Genomic DNA, 22,539 nt, shown 5'->3' on the forward strand with positions numbered 1-22,539 from the left:
GAGAGAGAGAGAGAGAGGATGACCATCTTCTATCCTAGTGTCGCTTAAAGGGAAAAAAGAGAAAGTCCAAGTGTCTCCAAAATGATCAAGCACCCCAAGACCAACCACACCCATCTGCACACTAAATTTGTACCGACAGGATAATTCAATGACACCCTTCTTTCATTTCTGGGTCATTTTTTTGTTCCATAAATGAATTTGTTTGTCAAGTGCCCTAAAATAGACGCAGTCAAAAACTTGGTTACCCTGTGCCCTGTACAAAAGCACACAAAGCAGGCAGATCTTTAGGAAGATCTAAACTCATCCCAGTTTGGGACCCAGAATGTATCATATCACGACACGTGTGCACACACGAGAAGAGCTGGCCTGGGTTTGGGTGCTGGGTTTGTGGGGGTCAGAACTCAAACACAGCTCAAAGTGACCGAGGAGGTCAGACCGAAAAAAAAGAAGAAAAGAGAGGCAGGGCATGTGAAAATGTGATGGTGATGAGGCGTGAGAGCGTCGGGCATATGAAAATGAGTGAATTAGTGAATATGTATATATGCTTGGCGTGAAAGAGCCATTGTGGGGCGCAATGGGGTGCCCTTTGGTCTTTGATTTCCTTTCATTATTTCTAGGTGGCGTTGGTTACGTAGAGGAAATAAAAGTATGACCAAAACTTAAACTCTCCCTAAAGACTTGACATCCGAAACAGAATTGGTCTCTCTACAACATATTAATGTACCGATCGATAGGTTAAAATTAAATCCCTACTTAAAGTCAATGAAGGCACCTTTAAAATCTCGACTTAACTCTGAAACATAATTAGTCTTTCTGTCTACGATATACATCAATGTATCGATAAGTTAAACCTAAATCGATTAGACATTTGGTGAGTTCTAAAAAAGGTACCTTTAGAACTCGTATCGAAACTGGTTAGCTTGAGAGCTTAGGCTTAGTTGGTGGAGGTGGTGTAGACTGTACAGGCTTGGATATTTTTGATTTGAATTTTGAGTTTTTATGTGAGTGTATTTATTCTGCGTAGATATATTACTTTGTTAGGAAACTGATACCTCTCTGTCTACGACCATAACTCTCTCCTCGGTTGTCTCTCTCTTTGGGTTATTTCGTAAATTAAAGATTACTGCCCCCTCTCCTCTCCTCTTTAATCCCCTTTCTCTCCTCTCCTTCTCTCACATTTCATTTCAATTTCATTTCATCCACCCAAAGAGCCAAAGCCTCCTCTCCCTTTCTCTCCCAACCCCATTGCTCTTTCTCTCTCTCAGTGGGTTTTGTGTTGTTTTCTCTCCCAACCCTCTTTTTTATTTTATTTCATTTTTGTTTTCTGGAGAAAAAGAGAGAGAGGAAATTCACCATCATCTTCTTCCGGCCGAATTTGTCCCTTTTCTGGAACATAGATCGGTTTCTTCATCTGGGTATGTTTTAGTTTTTTGATTTGTTTATGATTTTGTTTTGTATTGATCGGTTGGTGGTGATAGGATTGGATTGAAAGACTTGATTTTTGGGTCAGAATTGGGTTTGTTCTTGTTTAATATCACCGGAGCTGAATTGTAAAGGGTAGGGTGAGCGTTTGAAACCTTCAGAGCTTTTACACAGACCCAAAGATGGTTACTTTGTTATTGTTTTTTAGTTTTGATGGCCTTTGGTTTTTGGTTAACTGTTTCTGGGTTTTCATTTGTGGTTTGATTCTGTGTGGTTTTCATATTTTTTGATACCAGCTGCTTTGAAATGGGATTTTGGGTTGAGGTTCTCAGCCATCCAAATTTGACTTTGTATGTGGGTGAACCGATCTTTGAATTTTACCAGTGAATGGGTTTGATCAGTTGTTTTCTTATTGTACTGGTAATATTTCATGGTGGGCTGCTTGAAAGCTTGAACCTTTGAATTGTTTGACATGGTTTTTATGGTCTAGACTTGCATCCTTTAGCTGGTGTGTGGCTGAGTTTATGTGAATTTGATTGCCTCTGAAGTGTTTCATGCGAAGGGTTTAGCTTTTAGACCATTTCTTTGATTTTCTTGTGGTGTTGGTTTTCGATGAGGAAATGTATATGATTTTAAATCTAAGAGTGGCTGTTTCACCTATATTAGTTGGGCATTCAGTCGTTCACTCTTTTACTGCTGGAACATGAATGGCATTTTTCCGTGCTGTTCAACTACTGCTACCATGAGGGATCAATCTTTACCTCATTGGGTTGTTGTAGTAGTGTATCTAGTATGTGTAGGCATTTGGTGTCAAACAATAGTGCCACATTCATAACTATGTCATACAATTCAATTGTATTACTTCCTACCAGTTAAGCAATTGAATCTTAAGGTCTGGAGCACATACATTTTCCCGTAGAGTAACTTGGTCTCCGTAGAGGATTTGTGTTTCTCTTGACTATCAAAAGAAACTGAAAAATGAAAGATTGTTCTTACTCTTATGAATTAGTGAATAACTTGTATGCTTTTACTTATTTTGTTCCAATTGTGATAAGTATTAATCTCTCTTCTACTTTTGATTTCAGGTCTGCCAAATTGCACACAGGTTATTGATTGTACTGAAGGTTTCTTCAAGCACTTCACATATATATTACAAGGAGATACATATAAGCCCTAATGCAAGGGCAGAGGGGTACTATCGGTTCCTTGCCTGAAATGCTAGATTTTGACCATGGGAATACGTCAAATGATGCTGCTATAGATCAGCAGATTTGCTGGAATGGCACACGGAATCCTTCAGAAAGTCGGATTCCTGACTACATTGAATCACCTACTGATATGAATGTTGGTTTTGGGAATTCCGTTGGCCGTGAACGTCGGAACTTAGGCAGATGGTGCTTAGGTGAACCTAGTTCTAGAAACTCACAGGGTGAAGCAAGTCGTGATGAGCGGAAACCAGATTTTGGGTGGTCATCTTCAGTGGATGCTTGTGGTGAAGCTGGTCTGAGGTTAGAGGAGCGGAGCTATGAACCGACTAATAACCTTTCACTGGACAACAATATGAATAGTATTTTTACGCAAAGTTCCAATTCTGATGCAATTCCACAGAATCTGAACTTGAATGCAGGTTTCTCTGGTCATGGTGGCGATAGTAGTCAAGCTATGGAATGTCCTAGCACATACAAGTATAATGTCACTGAAACTGAGCGGACTTGTCCCCCTGGTAGTTCTGATCCTTTTCTGCTTCCTGCTGCAAGTACTGGATTTTTAGTGGGAGAAAATGATGGCAGACCAGGTTGTTCATTGGAGGGTCGGCGTGTATCTTGCAAAAGAAAGACTATGGAGGGGCATTTAGGACAGTCTTCTTTAAGTGGAAGTTGTAGTTACTTTCCTCATACAGAAAGTGGTGCAAGGCCTTCTGCCCCTGCTCACTATAATGCAGGCATAAACATATCTTCTCCCTCACAAGAGAGAAATCCAAGACTTGGACCGGGTGGTAGAGAACTTACTGCTGACAGCCTTCCTGATTCAAATGTTGGAAGGGGCTCAGAGAGTTCTCACAGAAACTTCCGAGTGAGACTAAATCCATCCAATCAACAAAGCTCTATAGCCTCAGCTAGATTCTCAAGTGGGAGGGCTGCTAGGCATTCTAGTGGTTCCTCTTCGCAGCTTTCACCTGGTCTTCTTCCAGTTGATCATAGTCTTGACCTGAGAACAGCACCGGTACTGGATAATATGAGTTCACAAAACCCTCCGGGTCTTGTCCATGTACCTGCAATCCCCCAAAATGTGCAGTCATTGAGGTGGAACGGTGGTTCAAGCTCAAGAACCGGAAGCTTATCAAACTCTGTTTTCATGGGGGACAGAGATGCTCCAGTGCGTGAGGAAGTGAGCTCAAGAAGTATGGCGAGACAGATTTTGGGTCATCCTATTTTTGTACCAGCAACTGAATTAAGGAATTCTGCTCGACTTTCTGTGGGTTCATCCAGTAGAAATCCAACAGGTGCAAATGCGAGTGTTCCTGGAAATGTTGCTTCTACATCTCGAACGGGTCCAAGTTCAAGCACTCATCCAGCATCTGCTCCAACATGGCCTCACCACAATTCTCACCCGCAGTTTCCTCGAAGATTGTCTGAATATGTTCGTCGATCCTTGTTTTCTGCTGGTGGTAATGAGTCTGGGAACCAGGGAAGCAACTTTTTGCCAATGCGTTCTGGTAATGCATCATCACAGGAGGCTGTGCATTCATCTGGAGTTGCAAACGCGAGTCATCATCAGCCTCACCCAAGGTCTGCTGCGTCGTGGTTGGAGAGACATGGAGATGGACTTGGGCTTCCATATTCATTACGCACTTTGGCTGCTGCTGGAGAAGGAAGTAACAGGCTTGTATCTGAGGTGTGTAACTGAAACACCTTAAATTATTGTGAAATTATCTGATTTACAACTACAAAGCTCGTTGCATTAACAAATTTTCATGTTAATAAAGTTTTCTGTTGCTGTATTACGCTTAAACTCTTTTTATTTTGTTAATTATGGTAAAGAGGTAGTCAGTTAAAGCTTATGAAGTTTTATTTGTGCTCTTCAGCAGATTTGCAATGTCTTGGGTCTCATGCGAAGGGGCGAGAGCTTGCGATTTGAGGTTAGAATTTATTTTTGTTATGTATACCAGAAGCCCAGAGCACATCAATGCAATCCCAATCTGGATATATCTAAGTTTGCAAAGGGCCAGAAATTATTCTTTTAAAACTTGAATTCTGATTGTTTATTTAGTTCTAAGGTAAACTGATATGTGAAAGACTCGGACAGGCTTCATAGTAAATATCTGATGATTCTCAGTTGTGTCATATTACTCATATATACGAGTATTATGACTGAATGCTATTATGAATTATCTTTTTGAACTGACTTCGGCTTCCTTGTGTCAGGATGTTATGATTCTTGACCAGTCAATGCTGTTTGGAGTGGCTGATATTCACGACCGCCATAGGGATATGAGACTAGATGTTGACAATATGTCTTACGAGGTAATTGGTGCAAAAGAACAGATGAAAGTTTTATTATTTAACTTATGAGGCTCTACGAAAGAGATTTCTAACTTTTAAGATTTATTATTTAATATAGGAGTTATTGGCTCTGGAAGAGCGCATAGGAAATGTGAATACTGGATTGAGTGAAGAAATTATATCGAATCGCTTGAAACATAAGAAGTATATTGCCATGGCATATGAAGCAGAGACGGAGACGGAGCCTTGTTGTGTATGTCAGGTAATAACACCTTGATACATGTATATGCATCCATGGCTCTTGTGTAGTTGTGTTACTCCTTTCTATCTTAGCTTGATTTATTTTCTATTGTGCATGCAGGAGGAATATAATGAAGCAGATGATCTTGGAATGCTTGAATGTGGGCATGATTTCCACAGTGACTGCATCAAACAATGGCTGACGCACAAGAATCTGTGCCCCATTTGTAAAACTACAGCCTTGGCAACATGAGTTGACATCAACGATTTTGCAGGCTAGTTTTTTCTTCAAAAATAGGCAAAGAGGGTTGCTTTGGTTTGGGGCCTGCCTATATTGGTTCAGTTAAGTCCCAATTTCCCAATGCCTCCCTCACCTTTCCATGCTAGTCGAAATGAAGTTAGTCCAATGCACAACTTCAACGAGAGTCGAGCGTCAAATTTATTATTAATTTTTTTAATTTTATTTAAACCATTGGTCCTCCTATTGGAGACAGCAAATTTCAAAGTTGGAAAGCAAAACTGGGTACCGACTTTTCATTTTATTAATGAATGATTAGGTTTTGATATTTTTGTAATGGTTTGCTCCTTTTGTGCTGCCTGCTTTACCCCCCCTTATAATTCGTTTCCTTATGGTTTTGGTCAGATTATTCACATTATATCTCAGATGTCTCATAGCCATTTGTGTTAGCATCAATGGAGAGAGGGCAGATTAGAGAGCAGATTAATGTTTTGTTTTCGTTTCTTTTGCAAGTCCATGTTGCTGTCAGGTTTTACTAGGATCAGAGTAATATGCAGTATTTTCCAATCTATAATAGCTTTGGTTCAAATCATATGGTAAAAATACATCAGGGTATAACTTAGGTGGAAAATGTTAATCGAGTGCATCGAGTCCATGTTCATTACGCACTTTGGCTGCTGCTGGAGAAGGAAGTAACAGGCTTGTATCCGAGTGTTGATACTTTGGCATGAAACTTCCTAGCTGGTACGCAGCTAAAGCAGCCAACGCAGTAGTGGAAGTTTTGTGCATCATTGTGTGAAGTTGCTTGGAAATGCTCATATCAATTACATTACTTGTATCATGATTTTGATGTTTCATCATCAAGGGGAGCCAAGTGCATTGTAGATCACGAAATGTGGAACACACTTGTTTTTCTTGCTACTTCATTATCCTCGTCTTTGGGTGCCAACTTTGAATTGGAATCCTAAGCTCGACAGCTCGAGTGTGTTATGTTTCGGGTAATAGCGTAGAAATGAAGAGGAGGGTGATGTAGGTGGGTAACATAATGTAAAATGGTAGAGGTAACACGCCACGTAGAGGGACCTCGGGAGTTGCGGACCTTTTGAATAATAAATTTGCAGAGGCTGGCTGACGTTTGATTGGATAAGACGGTGAGACATGACATCTTTGACTCCTATTTTAGACATGACATCTTTGACTTTAACCGCACTTTTGAGAATTTTGGTTTTAGTATATGATTAAACCAAGATCTAATAATATTGGCACGAACAAAAGGTTTATTATCAATTTTGCCCACTCTTCTCTCTTTTGAACTAAAAAGGATCGACTACCAAGTACGAACAAGCTCTACATTCAAAAGTCCAAAGTTTGATTAGCTGCTAGAGAATTCCGACGTGACAAAGCTTCAATCACCGTTGTATTACAATGTCGCAATATCTATATATAATCGTGTTAGATTTGTAAAGAAATTTTAAACAACGAACTTAAAAAGTATATATTTACGATACAAAAAGTGGAAAAAAACAATACTCTATTTTCAAATTCATTTGATAAAATAGAAACGAAAAACAGCAGTTGAGTTGTCAAATTTCTATGTCCTTGCCTGTATAATGGGTGAGATTGTAAAGCAAAACGATGCAAATAAGAGAAAGGAAAGTGGCAAAATATGCAATAACCAAAAAGACTCGGGAGCTCTGAGCAAATATGGAGAGTTGGAAAAATCGCGAAAAGATGATTAGCGCGGGAGAGTAATCAAATTGTGAGGTGGAGGTTTAAACTTTGGTTTAAGCACAGAAAAAGAGAAAACAACGGACTTCCTTCCCCAACAAAAAGGCACCACCACCGTCTTCTTCAATCCTCTCTCTCTCAATTATGGCCGATCTGTACGGAACGCCGCAGGACTCGGAAGAAATCTCCAACATTCTCAGCCACCTCCTCCACCACGGCGGCTCCCCCTTCAAGCCCTCCTCTTACACGCACCTCCTCAACTCCTCAGTCCCGCCGCCGTCTCACGAGTTGCTGGCCCGATCAGCCGACCGGTCCGACTCCGACCGCCCCTCCGACTTCAATTTCTCCGACTCCGGCGGGTACTTCGTGGACTCCGACGCCAACACTTCGAAGAAGAAGAAAGGGAGGAGAGTCTCGTCGGAGAATGATCTCGGTGACGTCAGCTGTGACAGTGAGGTATGCGCTTAAAGAAAAAAAAGAAAAAGATTGAGACTTTGGCTTTGTTTTCTTGTTATTTAGTTTGTTGAGTTAGAATTAGTTGGGAATTTGAAACTGTTTTTGGTGGAATAATTAGGGTCCTGAAGCGCCGGAGGTTCCGTTGAACCCTGCGCCGCCGCGTAGTTTGTCCAAGAGGAGCAGAGCGGCGGAGGTCCATAACTTGTCGGAAAAGGTTGGGTCTTTTTTGTTGTTGTTGTTGTTGTTGTTTTGGCCCATAATGTGATTTTTTGAGTCATGGGGAATTTGATTCTGAGTTGAATTGATGGTGGAACAGAGAAGGAGGAGTAAGATTAATGAGAAAATGAAAGCTTTGCAGAACCTGATTCCTAATTCTAACAAGGTACTCTGCTTTATAATTTTCATTTTTTTCTGTTGGGTGTGTGATTTGTTTATCAAATGAGTGATCAACGGTTTTGCTTTTGTTAGACGGATAAGGCGTCAATGCTGGATGAAGCAATTGAGTATTTGAAGCAGCTCCAGCTTCAAGTACAGGTCAGATTGTTTTCGCTCCTGAATATAAATGTGTTAATGATACGTTTTAATGAAGAGTTGTGTTAAGTGATGTGAGTTTTATCTATGCAGTTGATTTTCTGGTTTGTAAGTTCATATTTTGAGGGATTTTGGTGACTGAAATATTTGCTACTTTAAAAGAGTGATGTTTGCTTTAAAGCATGATCGAGTAGCGATTATTTTCTTTGTAGCCGAGTAGATTTGATAACAGAGCTTTGAGATTACTGCTAACCACTCAAACGTAATTCTTATCATTGCTTGTGTAACAATCCTGTCTATCTGGAATTAGTAGACCTGAACAACTCAAGCGTTGCATAAATTCTTGTTCCATGTTGTAGCAATTGTCAAGAAAGTCATTTGATAGATACGGAAGAGTACTTCACAAAAGCATATTGTAACTTGCTAATTGGTGATGCAGTAGATCAACGTTGTTGTCACATCCATGTTTAGTAATGAAGATGTCCTTTGAAAACTATGAACAACCTATCCACCTCTTCCTGATTTTTGGCTTTGTCATAGCATATGAGCAAGTTTGGCTTTACCTTGAAAAGCTTTAGGGACTAGACTATCTTTCATTTTTCCCTTAGCCATGAGTTGGCATCAAATTGGTAGGCCGTTTTTTCATGGCTTAGGTAATGTGCTTCTTGAAGGAATCCTATCGTGTCCTTTGTTTCTGGCCGTTCTTTTTGTTTGAATCTCAGTTAACATTAACCCTGCAAACTGTGCATAAATGATACCTATGTACTTAGTTGACATCTAGCACACATTGGTTTTAGGTTGGATGTCATGTGTCCAACAGCTAAATTGTTGTGTATAAGACTACTTCAGATGTTGGATTTGCAATATTCTCTTTCCTCTCTCTCTTCAGATATGCAGAAATAATCATGAAAAGAAATTCACTCTTCATAATAAAGCTGATATGCTCTTTTCTTCTGATTGTGTTTGCAGATGTTAACAATGAGAAATGGACTGGGTTTGCATCCCATGTGCTTACCAGGTATGATGCAGCCTGTGGAGTTGCCTCATATGGCATTGGGCTTTGACGAAGGAAGTAACAAAGTTCCAAAGTCTAGCAGAGGAACGAGTCCATTTTTTGGGAGTGAAGAGAACTCAATGCAGTCAGCCTATAATGTTTCTAGTGGATGCACAATCTCAAATCAGCCAATGGTCATACCCTCAGCTGCAAATGTCCATACTCCGGAAGCTTCATTTGTTTTTGAACCATCAACTCAAGCTTACTACAGACCCGTCTTTGTTGCCACATCTTCTAAGGTAAATTCAAGCATGAAGCGTAAGTACGTATTTATAAGAATTTCATGGACTAATGCTTGTCGTTTTCTTGCTATTGCAGGAACTATTCTCCGGTGAAGGTGAACCACCCTCAAATTCAGATTCCAATCAGACGGGGAAAAACTCTTCATCAGATGCTGATAAGGTGCCCTCAAAGAGACCTGATGTATGATATTCTAGCTGGTTTACATGAAGTTCAACTTGTTCAACCAAGATACCGCCATGAACCTCCAAATTGCTGATATTCTTGATTGGGTTATATCTTTCATTATCTTGCGAGTGTAACAGGCCAATTATCAAGATCAAGATTGTGGCTTTTTTCTTTTTTACAGTCGACACTGCTCAAGTAATTTGTATAAAAACACTCACCAGTCTTGGATGAATGGTGGCCATATCTGCTAATTTCATAGATCGATCTGTCTGCTACTCTTTCAAAGAGCATTGGATACCCAAACTGACATCATTATCAAATAAACAAACTAGTTCAATAAAATGGGGACTAATGTCATTTTTGATGATTTAAGGAATTTATGAAAAGACAGAGCATAAAATGGGGGACTAAAGCTTTACAAGTAGGATGAGCCGTATTCATCAATACATCCGAGCGGAAGGGCCAAATAACCGTCAGGCTTTCAACACTCCCCAATCATTTTCACAAAAGCCCAAACACATTTGTCACACTTTCTCGTCTCATCCGTTGTGAAAACGTCCCCCTCTCTTTCTTTTCAACTTCTCTCAACCATTTTCTTCGCCTAAATTCAGAGATTCTTCAACATGACGACCTCTCCTCCCTATCTTAGCCGATACCACTCGTTCCCTCCCTTTTCCCACTTCAACTTCGACATTGTAATTTTTTTTTTCCTGTGGTGCAGAGGATGTAATTTTCTTTGAGACATTTCATCACGTATCAAACTGCGATGTGCACCTCATTTACTTCATTGTTGTCGTCGAGTAATTGTGCATGAAAAATGTTGATGCTAAGTTGCTAACAGTGACCCTGACCTGAGAGCATGACAACAATCCACCACATTTTGATAAGCATAAGAGGTTTTTGCCAGCTGATGATGAGCCAGCGACTACCAGAACAAGTGGTCCGGCGGTGGGGGCTCACCAAGGACGGCCCGTTCTGATGTTTAACGTCAATTATTTTTCAACTGAAAATCAAACTCGTGCAAAAAAAACCAGTGTCAACTTAAGAAGGAAACCAATTATGAAACTTTTTTTTTTTTAACATATTTTTAATTAGTCCATTTTAGTTTGGATTATCATAATCAGCTTGATGACTTGTCCCACGGCCATGGATTTTCTTATGTTTCCTCTCAAGGCTAAACATTAAGAAAATAAAAGGAAGAAACCAAACTAAGACGCCCCCATTAAGAAAACTAGCATATCTTCAAACTAGCACCATATCCAATACCCAATAAGTCAATGATGAGCTATGTAATCATGATTAGCGACAAAAGTCAGTAGAGTCTAATTTCTGAACATCTTTCGTTGCAATGCACTATGCACTGCACACTTGGAATCTTAAGACGTATCATATCCTCATTAAATATATGAGGCCTGTAGAGCTTGTGATGACATACGAAAGGGACATATTTCTCAATACAGTACAAGTATTCTTGATTTCTTGTATATCTTCTAATATAATTTTTAGTGCCAACACTAAAGAATACTAAAGATGAGTGAAACAATTCAAGGTAACTGTGTCGAAGGCTCTTTTGACAGTTCCTAACGTATTAAATTATGGTTACAGACATTCACATTTTAACATATGAGTTCTGGCTATCTCATACTCACATGATGAACTAACATTTTTGTGGATGTTTTGGCCAACTTCAGTCTTTCCCTCCACTCTCTTGAAATTTGGTTAATTGTATCTCATCTCATGTTGAGATATCAATCCCACATAAAGAATATGAGATATTGTCTATAGGTTTATAAGAATTTTAGAGTTTGGGTCACTCCACCCATTACCAATTAATTTTAGATGTGAACCACAAACTACTTCATCATGATATCAGAGTATAATGTTTTAAGGTTTGAATCATAAATGTTAATACAACATTGCAATTTGTTTAATAAATGATTATTTTGTTTAACATTTTTTTTACACGTTTGAAATTTTTATATACACAATATGTAAGTACATTCTGGAATCTCAGCCCTTCATATCTTCAAACAATCATGTATTTGTATTTAAGTTATAAATATTAATCATCCACATTGTATGATGTATTTACACGTCGTGCACTAAAGGCTTTCTAGCTATGTTGCACGGACACGGACACGGCGACACGACACGGTGCGACATGCCGACACGACAAAACTCAAAAACTGAATATCCGACACAGTTTGAACACGACAAATAAAATTATATATTTATTATTTTTGATAAATAAAAATATACTAAAATATAAAATAAGTTCATTACATTACCAAAATTATGTTATAAATTCAATTCATTACATAACCATAAGAAATAACATTAAAGATAGTCAAATGCAAATGATAGAAGTGCATAATTAACAATATTAGAAGTAGCAGATCTCTAACTTAAAACTTAACATTAAAGAAAATCAAATTTGCAGTAGGTTGCTGATAAAACTAGGCAGTAGCCTGCTTTCAACAGTGGATAGTATTTTTACTTAAGTTTTAGTTTCCTTTCTCTTTTTTTTTAATTAAAACAAATTGATAAATGATGATACGACGTGTCAAAAATGATGTAACAAGTCGGTCAACATATCCGAAATGTGTCGAAAAAATCAACATTTTCCGACACGTATTTTGCCACGGCGTCCGACCCGTGCAACATAACTTTCTAGTTACACGTATTGAAAATCGTAGGATTAATAACCGACCAAAAATAACTCCACCAACCACCCAACATTGAGTTTAATAATGTAAACCCAAAACTATATATTTCAAATAAGATTAATACTTTAATTCAAGAAAAAGACCAGAAGTAGATACGATGGTCAGTACACGTATAAAAAGAAGAAGAAGAAGAAAGTAGAGGATTCTCTCATCATGATTGTCTTTGCCCACTCACTCTGACCTCACCCTTTTCCTTCTATTCATATAAAACTTGCCACTCTCACTTGCTCACTATAATACTAGTAATCCTCGTTCTCCTTCTTCTCTGTGTGAATGCCTCTCTGACTTTCTATGGCACCTCTTCACTTTTGAAGAAGCAGAACAAGCCAGACTCCAATCCATCACAATGTCCGGCTACACTTTCTTGAACGACCAGCTCTCCCGGCGCACCTCCATTTTCGGGCTCCACCTCTGGGTGGTCCTCGGAATTTGCGTCGGAGCCGCCATAGTTATCGTCCTCTTTCTCATTTCTTTGTATTTCACTTCACGCCGGAACAGTACTTCTCCAATTTCCAAACCTACCCAGAACCCAACAATCCCAAATGTCTCCAAGGAGATCCAAGAAATCCGAATCGACTGCTCCCGGACCAACCCGCCTGACCCGAAACCCGACCCGGTGGTGGAGTCTGATCCTCTGGCCAGGGCACAGGCGGTGCTGCTTCAGCCTGAGGAGGAGAGCCCGGCGAGCACCGGAAGGCAGAGGATTCACATTGAGATTGGGAAGGACCATCGGATTTCGTACCCGGAGAAAGGCGGTGGTGGGTCGTCGTATGGGAGCGGTGAGGTTCGCTCCGGCGACCAGGGGGGGAGTACGGGGCCGGAGGTGTCGCATTTGGGGTGGGGGCATTGGTATACTCTGAGAGAGCTTGAGGATGCTACCAATGGGTTTGCTGATGAGAATGTGATTGGTGAAGGTGGATATGGGATTGTGTATAGAGGTGTTCTAATGGATAGCTCAATGGTTGCGGTGAAGAATTTGCTTAATAACAAGTAAGGGATTGCTTATTTTGTTTGATTGTGATGTATTTGATGTAAAGTTGAGATCTTTAGTGTGTTTAGTATGAACCCAGTTGGGAAGTTTGAGTCTTTGTTGGGTGAGATGTGAGAAAGCTTGATGATTTTAGTTGGGTTAGTGCAGGGGACAAGCTGAGAAGGAGTTCAAGGTTGAAGTTGAAGCAATTGGACGTGTTCGCCATAAGAATTTAGTGAGGTTGCTTGGCTACTGTGCTGAAGGAGCTCATAGGTATGTTAGTCTTCGGTTCTGATATCATTTCTCTCTCTTTTTCATTGATTTTTCAGTTCATTAGATTATATTTGTGGCTAGCTTATGTACTTAATGAGTTTTGTATAGGATGCTTGTGTATGAGTATGTTGACAATGGAAACCTGGAACAATGGCTTCATGGGGATGTCGGCCCTGTCAGCCCTCTTACATGGGAGAATCGTATGAACATAATACTTGGGACAGCGAAAGGGTATGACTTAAATCGAATGGCCACAATTATTTGGACTTTGTTGTTGATTAACAGTACTAAACTCTGCTAACACTATAGGTTGACATACTTGCATGAGGGACTAGAGCCCAAGGTTGTTCATCGTGATATTAAGTCCAGCAACATCTTGCTTGATAAGCAGTGGAACTCGAAAGTATCTGACTTTGGCCTAGCAAAGCTCCTGGGATCAGAAAGGAGTTACGTGACAACTCGTGTGATGGGAACTTTTGGGTGAGTTGAACTTAGCTACTTAACTAATAGTCTAATATATGTTTCGTATCTGGAGGTCACATGAATTGCAGAGTTTAATTAAATGTGTTTTCTTTTGTAGATATGTAGCTCCAGAATATGCTAGTACTGGCATGTTGAATGAGAGAAGTGATGTTTATAGTTTTGGGATTCTCATAATGGAGATCATTTCGGGCAGAAACCCAGTAGACTATGGCAGGCCTGCAGGAGAGGTTTGTTTCAAATAATCAATGTTATTTGATGACATTATCTTATTACCAGAATGACTAGTACTAACTGGTAATCAAACTTCAGGTGAACCTAGTTGAATGGCTTAAAACAATGGTTACCAATCGGACCGCCGAGGGAGTTTTAGATCCTAGGCTGCCAGAGAAGCCTTCTTCCAGGGCATTGAAGCGTGCTCTTCTTGTTGCCTTGCGTTGCGTGGACCCGAATGCTCAGAAGAGGCCAAAAATGGGGCATGTGGTCCATATGCTTGAAGCTGATGAGTTCCCTTTCAGAGATGTGAGTCTGCATCCATTTCCCTACTTGATCTTTGTCCAATTAACTCGTATTTACTAGCTTTCTGAAGCTAGAACTTGTTTGAAACTCTGTCTACATGTTTGTTTAATGGTCTTTATGGACTAATGTAAGCATCTGAGTTAATATCCATATTTCATGAACTCATTGTGCTGTACATGCAAGGAGCTCATGTCACATTACCTTTACATGAGTAATGAGTGTAGCCTGTGTATCATTTTTTTTTTCAGTGTGAATTTCAGAGTTTACTTGTTCAGAGAGCTGTTGATTTCGATTTCTCACCCTTTACTGTCTATAATTAATTTCAGGACCGCAGGCCTGGAAGAGAATATGGACGCTCACCACGTGATGCTGCAAAGCGTGTTATGGAATCAGGTGATAGTAGCGGGTATGACAGTGGTGCCCAAACTAACATATCAGTATGGAGAAAGCAAGAAGTTGAAGAAGTGAGTTAGCCTACCGGTCACCAGCTTTGTGTGTAAGGTGAATTGACACACCTTGTTTTACTCATGTGCCTATGTCTAGATCTAGATCAACTGTTATTTATGTTCCTGTATAGTAGCTAGTCATGTCAATATGAGTTCGGAGTCCAGCATTTTGTTCCCTTCTCTTGATGTAATTGGAATAACCAGAATTCTTCTGCTTTTCCCACTGGCTGTTGTATAATCATCTTAGTATGAATAGATCATTTTCATTTTTTCTTAGTGTCTCGAAGCCATCATAAGCATCATATGGTCTGAATCTTTTTCTGCTGTCGGTGCGTTTCCAGTTCTGTTAAGTTGTAAATCATATTATCAAACTCTTAACCCACTAAAAACAACTTGCCAGATAATGTTTATACTAGGATTTGCTAGGTCTAGGCATAACTAGAATAACTCTCGGGTCCTACAATTCACAGGTGTGGGTTGCTATTGATTTGGTTAACTTTTGGCTTTAAGGGTGTGGGGCTCTGTTTTGTTGTACAAGAAACCTTGACAGCTATGAGTGAATTCAAGGGTGAACCTTTGGACCCCTCAGCTGTGCGTTTTGCTGGCTTTATGTTTTTGGTCTTGATGCAAAAGCTATTAGGGGACCTTCTTCTTCTGTTTCCTTATCTTCAGGCTTTTTGTTCGAATTTGCTCATTAGGTCCGCACCAGACTTTGAAAATGTTTGTTGGTGGTTTTGAGCTTTTGTTATTTGTTTCACTTGTGGACTGAAAATCTTTGGTTTTGACATTCAGCTTTTGTTTTAAGCTTTTGGAAAGAACTCAAAGAAGACTTCATTTTCCAAATACTGTATAAATACAGCTAGTAAAAGAACAGCACAGGAAAGAGACTTGTCCACAATGGTCGGTCACCCTGTCTACCTCTCACAGCTATACATACGTGTCTTCGATGAAATAACATGACATGAACCATGCTTCTAAAATCTGTTAGAGACTAGTGGAAGCATGTTTTAGTTCATTTTCTTTCTGATAGCGAGTTATACTTGTTTATCGGAGTTACTGGTAGCGAGTTGTGTGCATAATTTTCATAATGTATACAAGTTTTGTGTGAAAAAGAATATTATTGTTTTCGCATTTCGTCAAGACTTGTACAGAGTGAATATGTTCAATTGTATTTTCTTATTCAGCAAATCAATGGAAATGCTGATACTATCTACTAGTAGTTGATTGCTACTACAGGGCTTGATACGATGTGGTTATACTGGTCAATCCATCCGAGATAACCATAGATCACCTTCGGGGCATCGCTATCGACCTCTACACTCAAGCTGAAACCTTGCTCTTGGTTTTTGCCAGTGAATACTAGAGTACTAGGCTCTACTGTAATCCTCATTCCTTTCGGAACCTCTAAATATGCTCTGTAGGTTGATATTTCATCCCCCACGTTTGTCACAACCCTGCTGAAGGTTTTGGCTTTAGGAGAGTCTGTTCCGTTAAAAATGGCCATGAAAGAAGGGTAGTTTAGGTCAGCTGGTGTTGAGCTGCAATACCAATGGCTTCGTCTGATAACAGCTTTCATTTGCTTGGCATTATACCCAAGGCCACATAGAAACTCAATGTAATCCTGCAGATCCATGTCATAGATGAGTCCAGGGTTCATGGCTTTGTTTGGGTTGATGTGTCCCGCACCAAAATCTAAAGGCGAGGCGGGAAGACCCGACCATTGGTTGAGTATGGTGGTCTGAGAATTTTTCCCGGTTGAGTATGCTGTCGTCATGATGGCTGATCGGATGGCTGCTGGACTCCATTCTCGGTGAACAGCCTTTAGCAGAGCTGCCACTCCGGCGACATGGGGTGCCGCCATTGATGTTCCTGAGTACAGTTCATAATCTGTTACTAAATCGTAATTGTTTACTCGCATGCATGGTTTGTTTGGTGCAACTGCAGCAAGCACGTCGACTCCTGGAGCAAGAACGTCTGGTTTTAGAATACTTGGAGTGACCGGGTCTGGTCCTCTTGAAGAGAAATACGCCACTTCCGGTGATGGTTTTGTACCCAACTTTGTGTGCACAAAACTCAGTGTCTTAACTCGAGTTGTATCGGCCTGTGTTGCATACTCTCTAATCAAGGCACCTGTAGCAAATGGAACAATGATAGCAGGAATGGAGAAGTCTTCTGGGTCTAATAATGAGAGATCTGTCATGAAGATTCCGGCATAACCACCTGCCCTCTGTACCTCTTCCTTTTGTCCTTCCACATCAATCTCAGTAGTATTATCACAGAGGACTACCTTTCCCTTCACTTCTTTATGATCCAGCGCCCCATAATTGCATATTTCTTTGTTTGCATTGTCTTTGCCGTAGTACAATGGCGCATCAGTAATGTAAACACTCTCTGGGAAGTATGATATTCCTTCAACTGTCAAACCATTATCCAGAGTCAGTGTAGCAGTGAAGGTGCGATCAAGCGTGCCGGCCCCTACTGTTGTGATCCAGGGTGCTCCATTGTGTATGGAACTGTAAGCGCCGTCGTTGCCAGCAGCACAGACCACGACAATTCCCTTCTCTATTGCAGAGAGAGAAGCAATGGCAATGACATCATTGAAATAAGGAAGGGACTCAAAGCCAAGAGACAGTGACATTATATCAACACCATCAGAAATTGCCTGGTCCATGCCTGCAAGCACATCACTAGCTGCACTCTGATCGGAGTCTGTTGCCCAGAGGACCTTGTACATGGCAACATGGGCTCGTGGCGCCACCCCTCTTGCTGTGCCTTTTGCATATCCGAAATGACTTGCGCCAAGTACATAGTTACCTGCAGCTGTTGACGAAGTGTGAGTTCCATGACCAAACCAGTCCCTTGGTGAATCAAAGTCATCTTTTGTGGATATTTTGATCCCTGCTGCTTCCAGCCCTTTGCTGAAGGATCGAGCCCCAATAAGCTTGTTGTTGCAGAGGGATGGGCTGAAATCCGTTCCATTCTCGCATGCGCCTTTCCATCTTTTCGGCACTTCAGACATTCCCCTGTCACTAAAACTCTCGCTCTCTGGCCAAACTCCGGTATCTATGATCCCTATGATCACATCTTGGCCCGATGAGGAAGCAAGCAATAAGCCAGAGTTTTGTCTTAGTCCTAGAAACTTGGAGCTGTGTGTTGTGAAGAGCTTGCCAAAAGACTCCGGGTATGTAGCAATATGAGCCGGAGATTTCTCCAATTCAGACAGTTGAGAGGCTGTGAGCCTGGCACTGAAGCCATGCATGACATGGTTGTACGAGTACAACAACATTTCATTTTCTTGATCTTCCAGAGATGAAGATGACATTAACGAATTTAAGGTAGACCTGTGCCATGCTTCATGGGTTGCGAAAGACTTGGGTTTGTGGAAACGATCCATGTGTATGATGTATGTCTGGGTTTCCTCAGCATTTGAAACTGCATTGTTGATTCGCAGTATGGTAAACACCAACAAAGAGATCATAGGGTGGAAACCCATCTTTCTAGTTATGGCACAGTAAATGAATATGGAAGTACAGTAAGAAGGGTTTATTTATAAAGAAATGATATTGATTACTGTATAAAATCATGATGGATAATCCTATGCGGCTTTGTTTAATTGTTGACCGATATGTTCAAAGTCCATACATGTTCAATTGATATAGTTTCTGCCGGTCGATTTTCTCTATGTCAATCTGTTGAGTACGAGGGATTTGGATGTTGTCTGCATCAGGCTAAGTACGGTCATTTCTATTCTGGAGAAATTGGACTGGTCTCCTTGTCTGATCCATTAGTCTGGTTTTCTCTCTGCCTATTCTTCTGGTAAGTTTTCTATGCAGGCCATGCCAATCTACTAGAACTTACAACCAACCTCTGCATAGGCTGCATGTTTTGCTGGTAGTTACTTATGTTCGAGTCTTCATCTGCAGCAATTGCAGCTCAAACCGGAAAATTGTTATACTGAACTGGCTGACTTAACTCTTAATATGATCAGAAGAAGAAAACAAGTCTTGATATACATGGTACAAACTTGGAGAGGTATACTGTATAGTCATGACTCGCTTGCCTCTGGTATATGAAGTTATGAACTATGATGTAAAAACGACTTTGCAATCTTTTGATTGTTTTGGAAGCCATAAGAATTATTCTTTCAAACGAACTTCACTTTTCTGGTCAAGCACCGGCAGCGAAAGCTCTTCTCCAGTTCAAAAGCATTATTTAGCAAATACTCTACTGCATTTAGCGAGCCCTCTTCGTTTCTAAATCCATCAACTTCAGTGATCTTTAGATACTACAACAAACATGAGTAACCTGAATTGAACACTATAATCTTGATCTTTAGTCGGCTGGTAAAGTAGCTAGTCATCGGACACTATAACCTTGATCAAAGTTTTGAGACTTGAAACAAAAAATCTAAAGGGGAGGCTCAAGGAAATGAGTCATGAGTAACTTGAATTGGAGAAGTGACTTGCAAAGCAATCTAGCAACCTCAAATGATACCTTTATACTCATTTCAACTAGATGGAGAGAAAGGTCTTGAAGACTTCAACAACACACTTGAATAATCTTCGACATCAGTGGAGTTCAAGTTAAGATTGTGAATTGTGGTGACACATCCCTGAGGAGAATTCTCTTCACATATTTTACAAAAAAAAAAAAATTAAATAAATCTTGGAGGACAAGGGTAAAAGGGGGCTTCTATTTTATTTTAATTTTAATTTTTTAAAGAAGTGGGCCAAAAAAAAAAGTTATCTTTAATAGGGCTCAAAGTGGCCATTATGGGCCTTGTAAATATGGTAGCCCAAATTGGAATACTATTGTTTTTTTTTTTTGGTCAAACCAAATGGGAATACTTGATGGATGCCGCTAGGGGTTTCTCCAGGAAACGAATTTCCCGACGGCTGCCATTGGCGTTTCGTTTGGCAAAATGTATGAAGCAGTCACCTGTTACCTTCCAAATGCTTGAGAAAATCAGGTCTGGTTTGTTCCCTACTGTTTTTCTAAATGAATTTCGTCCAGTACTTCATTGTCTCAGATGTTCATCAAGAAATGTTATTGTGAAATTGAACAAATTATTTAATAACAAAGTAAAATCTTTGCTTATTGAACGGTTAAAATACTGTTTACCACTGAAATCCACTAGTTCATTTTATTTCTGAATCTCTGATCCTACTCATGTTGAATATCATGATGGTCTATACTAGTTATTCATGGCCACTACAGGGCTTGATACCATGTGACCACGGTGATCAATCCATCTCAGATAACCGTAGATCACCTCCGGGGCATCGTTATCAATCTCTACATTCAAATCAAAACCTTGCTGCTGATATTTTCTGGTGAATGTAAGATTATCAGGCTCTACTGTTATCCTCATTCCCCTAGGAACTTCCAGAACTGCTCGATAAACTGATGCGTCATCTGCTACGTTTGTAACGAACCTGTTAAACTTTTTGGTCTTCAAAGTGTCTGTTCTGTTGAAGATGGCCATGAATGAAGGGTAGTTTAGCTCACCAGGTGACTGTCTGCAAGTCCATTGGCTTCGTCTAATAACAGCTCTCATCTGCTTGTCATTGTACCCAAGGGTGCACAGAAACTCAATGTAGTCTTGCACATTCATGTCATAGACTAGTCCAGGGTCCATGGCGTTATTCGGGTTGATGTGGCCTGCACCAAAATCTAAAGGTGTGGCAGGAAGACCTGACAGTTGGTCTTGTATGCTGTTTTGTGAATTATCGGTTGAGTATGCTGTGGTCATGATGGCCGATCGGATGGCTGCTGGACTCCATTCTCGGTGAACTGCCTTTAGTAGAGCTGCCACTCCGGCGACATGGGGTGCCGCCATTGATGTTCCTGAATCTAGCCCATAATCTGTCACTAAATTGTAATGGCTTACTTCCATGTATCGCTTGTTAGGTATAATTGCAGCAAGCACATTGACTCCTGGAGTAATAACGTCTGGTTTTAGAATACCCGGAGTGATAGGGTCTGGTCCTCTTGAAGAGAAATACGCTACTTGCGGGGATGGTTTTGTACCCAAATTTGTGTGCACAAAACTCAGGGTCTTAACTCGAGTTGTATTGGCCTGTGTTGCATACTCTCTAATTAACGCCCCTGTAGCAATTGGAACAATGACAGCAGGAATGGAGAAGTCTTCTGGGTCTAACAATGAGAGATTTGTCATGAAGATTCCAGCATAACCACCTGCCCTCTCCACCTCCCATTTTTGAAATCTGAGACTACTGACATCAGTCTCGGTAATATTATCACAAAGGACTACCTTTCCCTTCACTTCTTTGTGATCCAGTGCCCCACCATTGCATCTTGCTTTGTTCGCATTGTCTTTGCCGTAGTACAATGGCGCATCAGTAATGTAACCACTCTCCGGGAAGTATGATATTCCGTCAACTATCAAACCATTATCCAGAGTCAGTGTGATCCAGGGTGCGCCATTTTGTGTTGAATTGTAACCCCAGTTGTTGCCAGCAGCACAGACCACAACAATTCCCTTCTCTATTGCAGAGAGAGAAGCAATGGCAATGACATCATTGAAATAAGGAAGAAACTCAAAGCCAAGAGACAGTGACATTATATCAACACCATCCGAAATTGCCTGGTCCATGCCTGCAAGCACATCACTAGCGAAACTCTCATCTGAGTCATTGTCCCAGGCGATCTTGTACATGGCAACATGGGCTCGTGGCGCCACCCCTCTTGCGGTGCCTTTTGCATATCCGAAATGACTTACGCCTTGTACATGATTACCTGCAGCTATTGAAGAAGTGTGAGTGCCATGACCATGACCAAACCAGTCCCTAGGCGAATCGAAGTCTTTTTTCGCGAATTTGATTCCCGCTGCTTTCAGGCCTTTGCTAAAGGACCGAGCCCCAATGAGCTTGTTGTTGCAGAGAAATGGGGGGAAATCTGTTCCATTCTCGCATGTGCCTTTCCATCTTTTCGGCACTTCAGACATTCCACTATCACTAAAACTCTCGCTCTCTGGCCAAATTCCGGTATCTATGATCCCTAAGATCACATCTTGGCCGGATGAGGAAGCAAGCAATAAGCCAGAGTTTTGTCTTAGGCCTAAAAACTTGGAACTGTGTTATGAAGAGCTTGCCGAAAGTCTCCGGATACGTGGCAACATGAGCCGGAGATTCCTCCAGTTCGGACAGTTGAGAGGGTGTGAGCCTGGCGCTGAAACCGTGCATGACATGGTTGTACGAGTACAGCAACATTTCGTTCAGCAACATGTCGTTCTCTTGATCTGCCAGAGATGAAGATGACATCAACGAAGTTAAGATAGACTTGTGCCATGCTTCATGGGTGAAAAAAGACGAAGGTTTTTGGGAATGATCCATGTGAATGATGTAGGTTTGGGATTTCTCAGCATTTGAAAAGGCATTGGTGAATTGAAGCAGCGTAAACACTAACAGAGGGATCATGTTGTAGAAAGTAGAAACTCATCTTTCTTATTGTTGTGGTGCTGAGGAAATTGGATATGAAGTAACATGAGTTTAAGGATTTATATAGAGATGGTGTATGTGTTTC

At 40.6% G+C, this 22,539-nt stretch overlaps 4 protein-coding genes across 4 annotated transcripts; 2 read left to right on the plus strand and 2 right to left on the minus strand.

The window, feature by feature from the left end:
• The first annotated feature begins 1,211 nt into the window (after positions 1–1,211).
• Positions 1,212–5,730, plus strand: LOC101300206. Its single transcript, XM_004291044.1, has 6 exons — positions 1,212–1,415; positions 2,508–4,317; positions 4,511–4,561; positions 4,848–4,946; positions 5,044–5,187; positions 5,287–5,730. Exons 2-6 carry the CDS (start codon positions 2,599–2,601, stop codon positions 5,416–5,418), a joined length of 2,145 nt encoding a protein of 714 aa, XP_004291092.1. The 5' UTR covers positions 1,212–1,415; positions 2,508–2,598; the 3' UTR covers positions 5,419–5,730.
• Positions 5,731–7,275: 1,545 nt separating this feature from the next.
• On the plus strand, positions 7,276–15,270 carry LOC101312900. Its single transcript, XM_004292761.1, has 12 exons — positions 7,276–7,587; positions 7,706–7,801; positions 7,904–7,969; positions 8,056–8,121; positions 9,088–9,434; positions 12,805–13,296; positions 13,445–13,549; positions 13,658–13,780; positions 13,859–14,029; positions 14,130–14,259; positions 14,342–14,551; positions 14,875–15,270. The coding sequence occupies exons 1-12, from the start codon at positions 7,276–7,278 to the stop codon at positions 15,019–15,021; spliced, it is 2,265 nt and encodes a 754-aa protein (XP_004292809.1). The 3' UTR covers positions 15,022–15,270.
• A 937-nt stretch (positions 15,271–16,207) lies between these two features.
• LOC101313186 (subtilisin-like protease-like) lies at positions 16,208–18,487 on the minus strand. Its single transcript, XM_004292762.1, has one exon. The coding sequence runs from the start codon at positions 18,485–18,487 to the stop codon at positions 16,208–16,210; it is 2,280 nt and encodes a 759-aa protein (XP_004292810.1).
• Positions 18,488–20,188: 1,701 nt separating this feature from the next.
• Positions 20,189–21,961, minus strand: LOC101313482 (subtilisin-like protease-like). The gene has a single exon (XM_004292763.1). It carries the CDS (start codon positions 21,959–21,961, stop codon positions 20,189–20,191), a length of 1,773 nt encoding a protein of 590 aa, XP_004292811.1.
• Between the last annotated feature and the right edge of the window lie 578 nt (positions 21,962–22,539).

The sequence above is a fragment of the Fragaria vesca genome, linkage group LG2 (assembly GCF_000184155.1).
Source record: "Fragaria vesca subsp. vesca linkage group LG2, FraVesHawaii_1.0, whole genome shotgun sequence".
Lineage (NCBI taxonomy): Eukaryota > Viridiplantae > Streptophyta > Magnoliopsida > Rosales > Rosaceae > Fragaria > Fragaria vesca.

Coding starts and splice junctions, on each gene's coding strand:
- LOC101300206 (XM_004291044.1), top strand. CDS start 2,599: ATGCAAGGGCAGAGGGGTACTATCGGTTCCTTGCCTGAAATGCTAGAT. Junction 4,947..5,043: donor TTGACAATATGTCTTACGAG/GTAATTGGTGCA, acceptor TATTTAATATAG/GAGTTATTGGCTCTGGAAGA. Junction 5,188..5,286: donor AGCCTTGTTGTGTATGTCAG/GTAATAACACCT, acceptor TTGTGCATGCAG/GAGGAATATAATGAAGCAGA.
- LOC101312900 (XM_004292761.1), top strand. CDS start 7,276: ATGGCCGATCTGTACGGAACGCCGCAGGACTCGGAAGAAATCTCCAAC. Junction 13,550..13,657: donor TGTGCTGAAGGAGCTCATAG/GTATGTTAGTCT, acceptor AGTTTTGTATAG/GATGCTTGTGTATGAGTATG. Junction 13,781..13,858: donor ATACTTGGGACAGCGAAAGG/GTATGACTTAAA, acceptor CTAACACTATAG/GTTGACATACTTGCATGAGG.
- LOC101313186 (XM_004292762.1), bottom strand. CDS start 18,487: ATGGGTTTCCACCCTATGATCTCTTTGTTGGTGTTTACCATACTGCGA.
- LOC101313482 (XM_004292763.1), bottom strand. CDS start 21,961: ATGTCTGAAGTGCCGAAAAGATGGAAAGGCACATGCGAGAATGGAACA.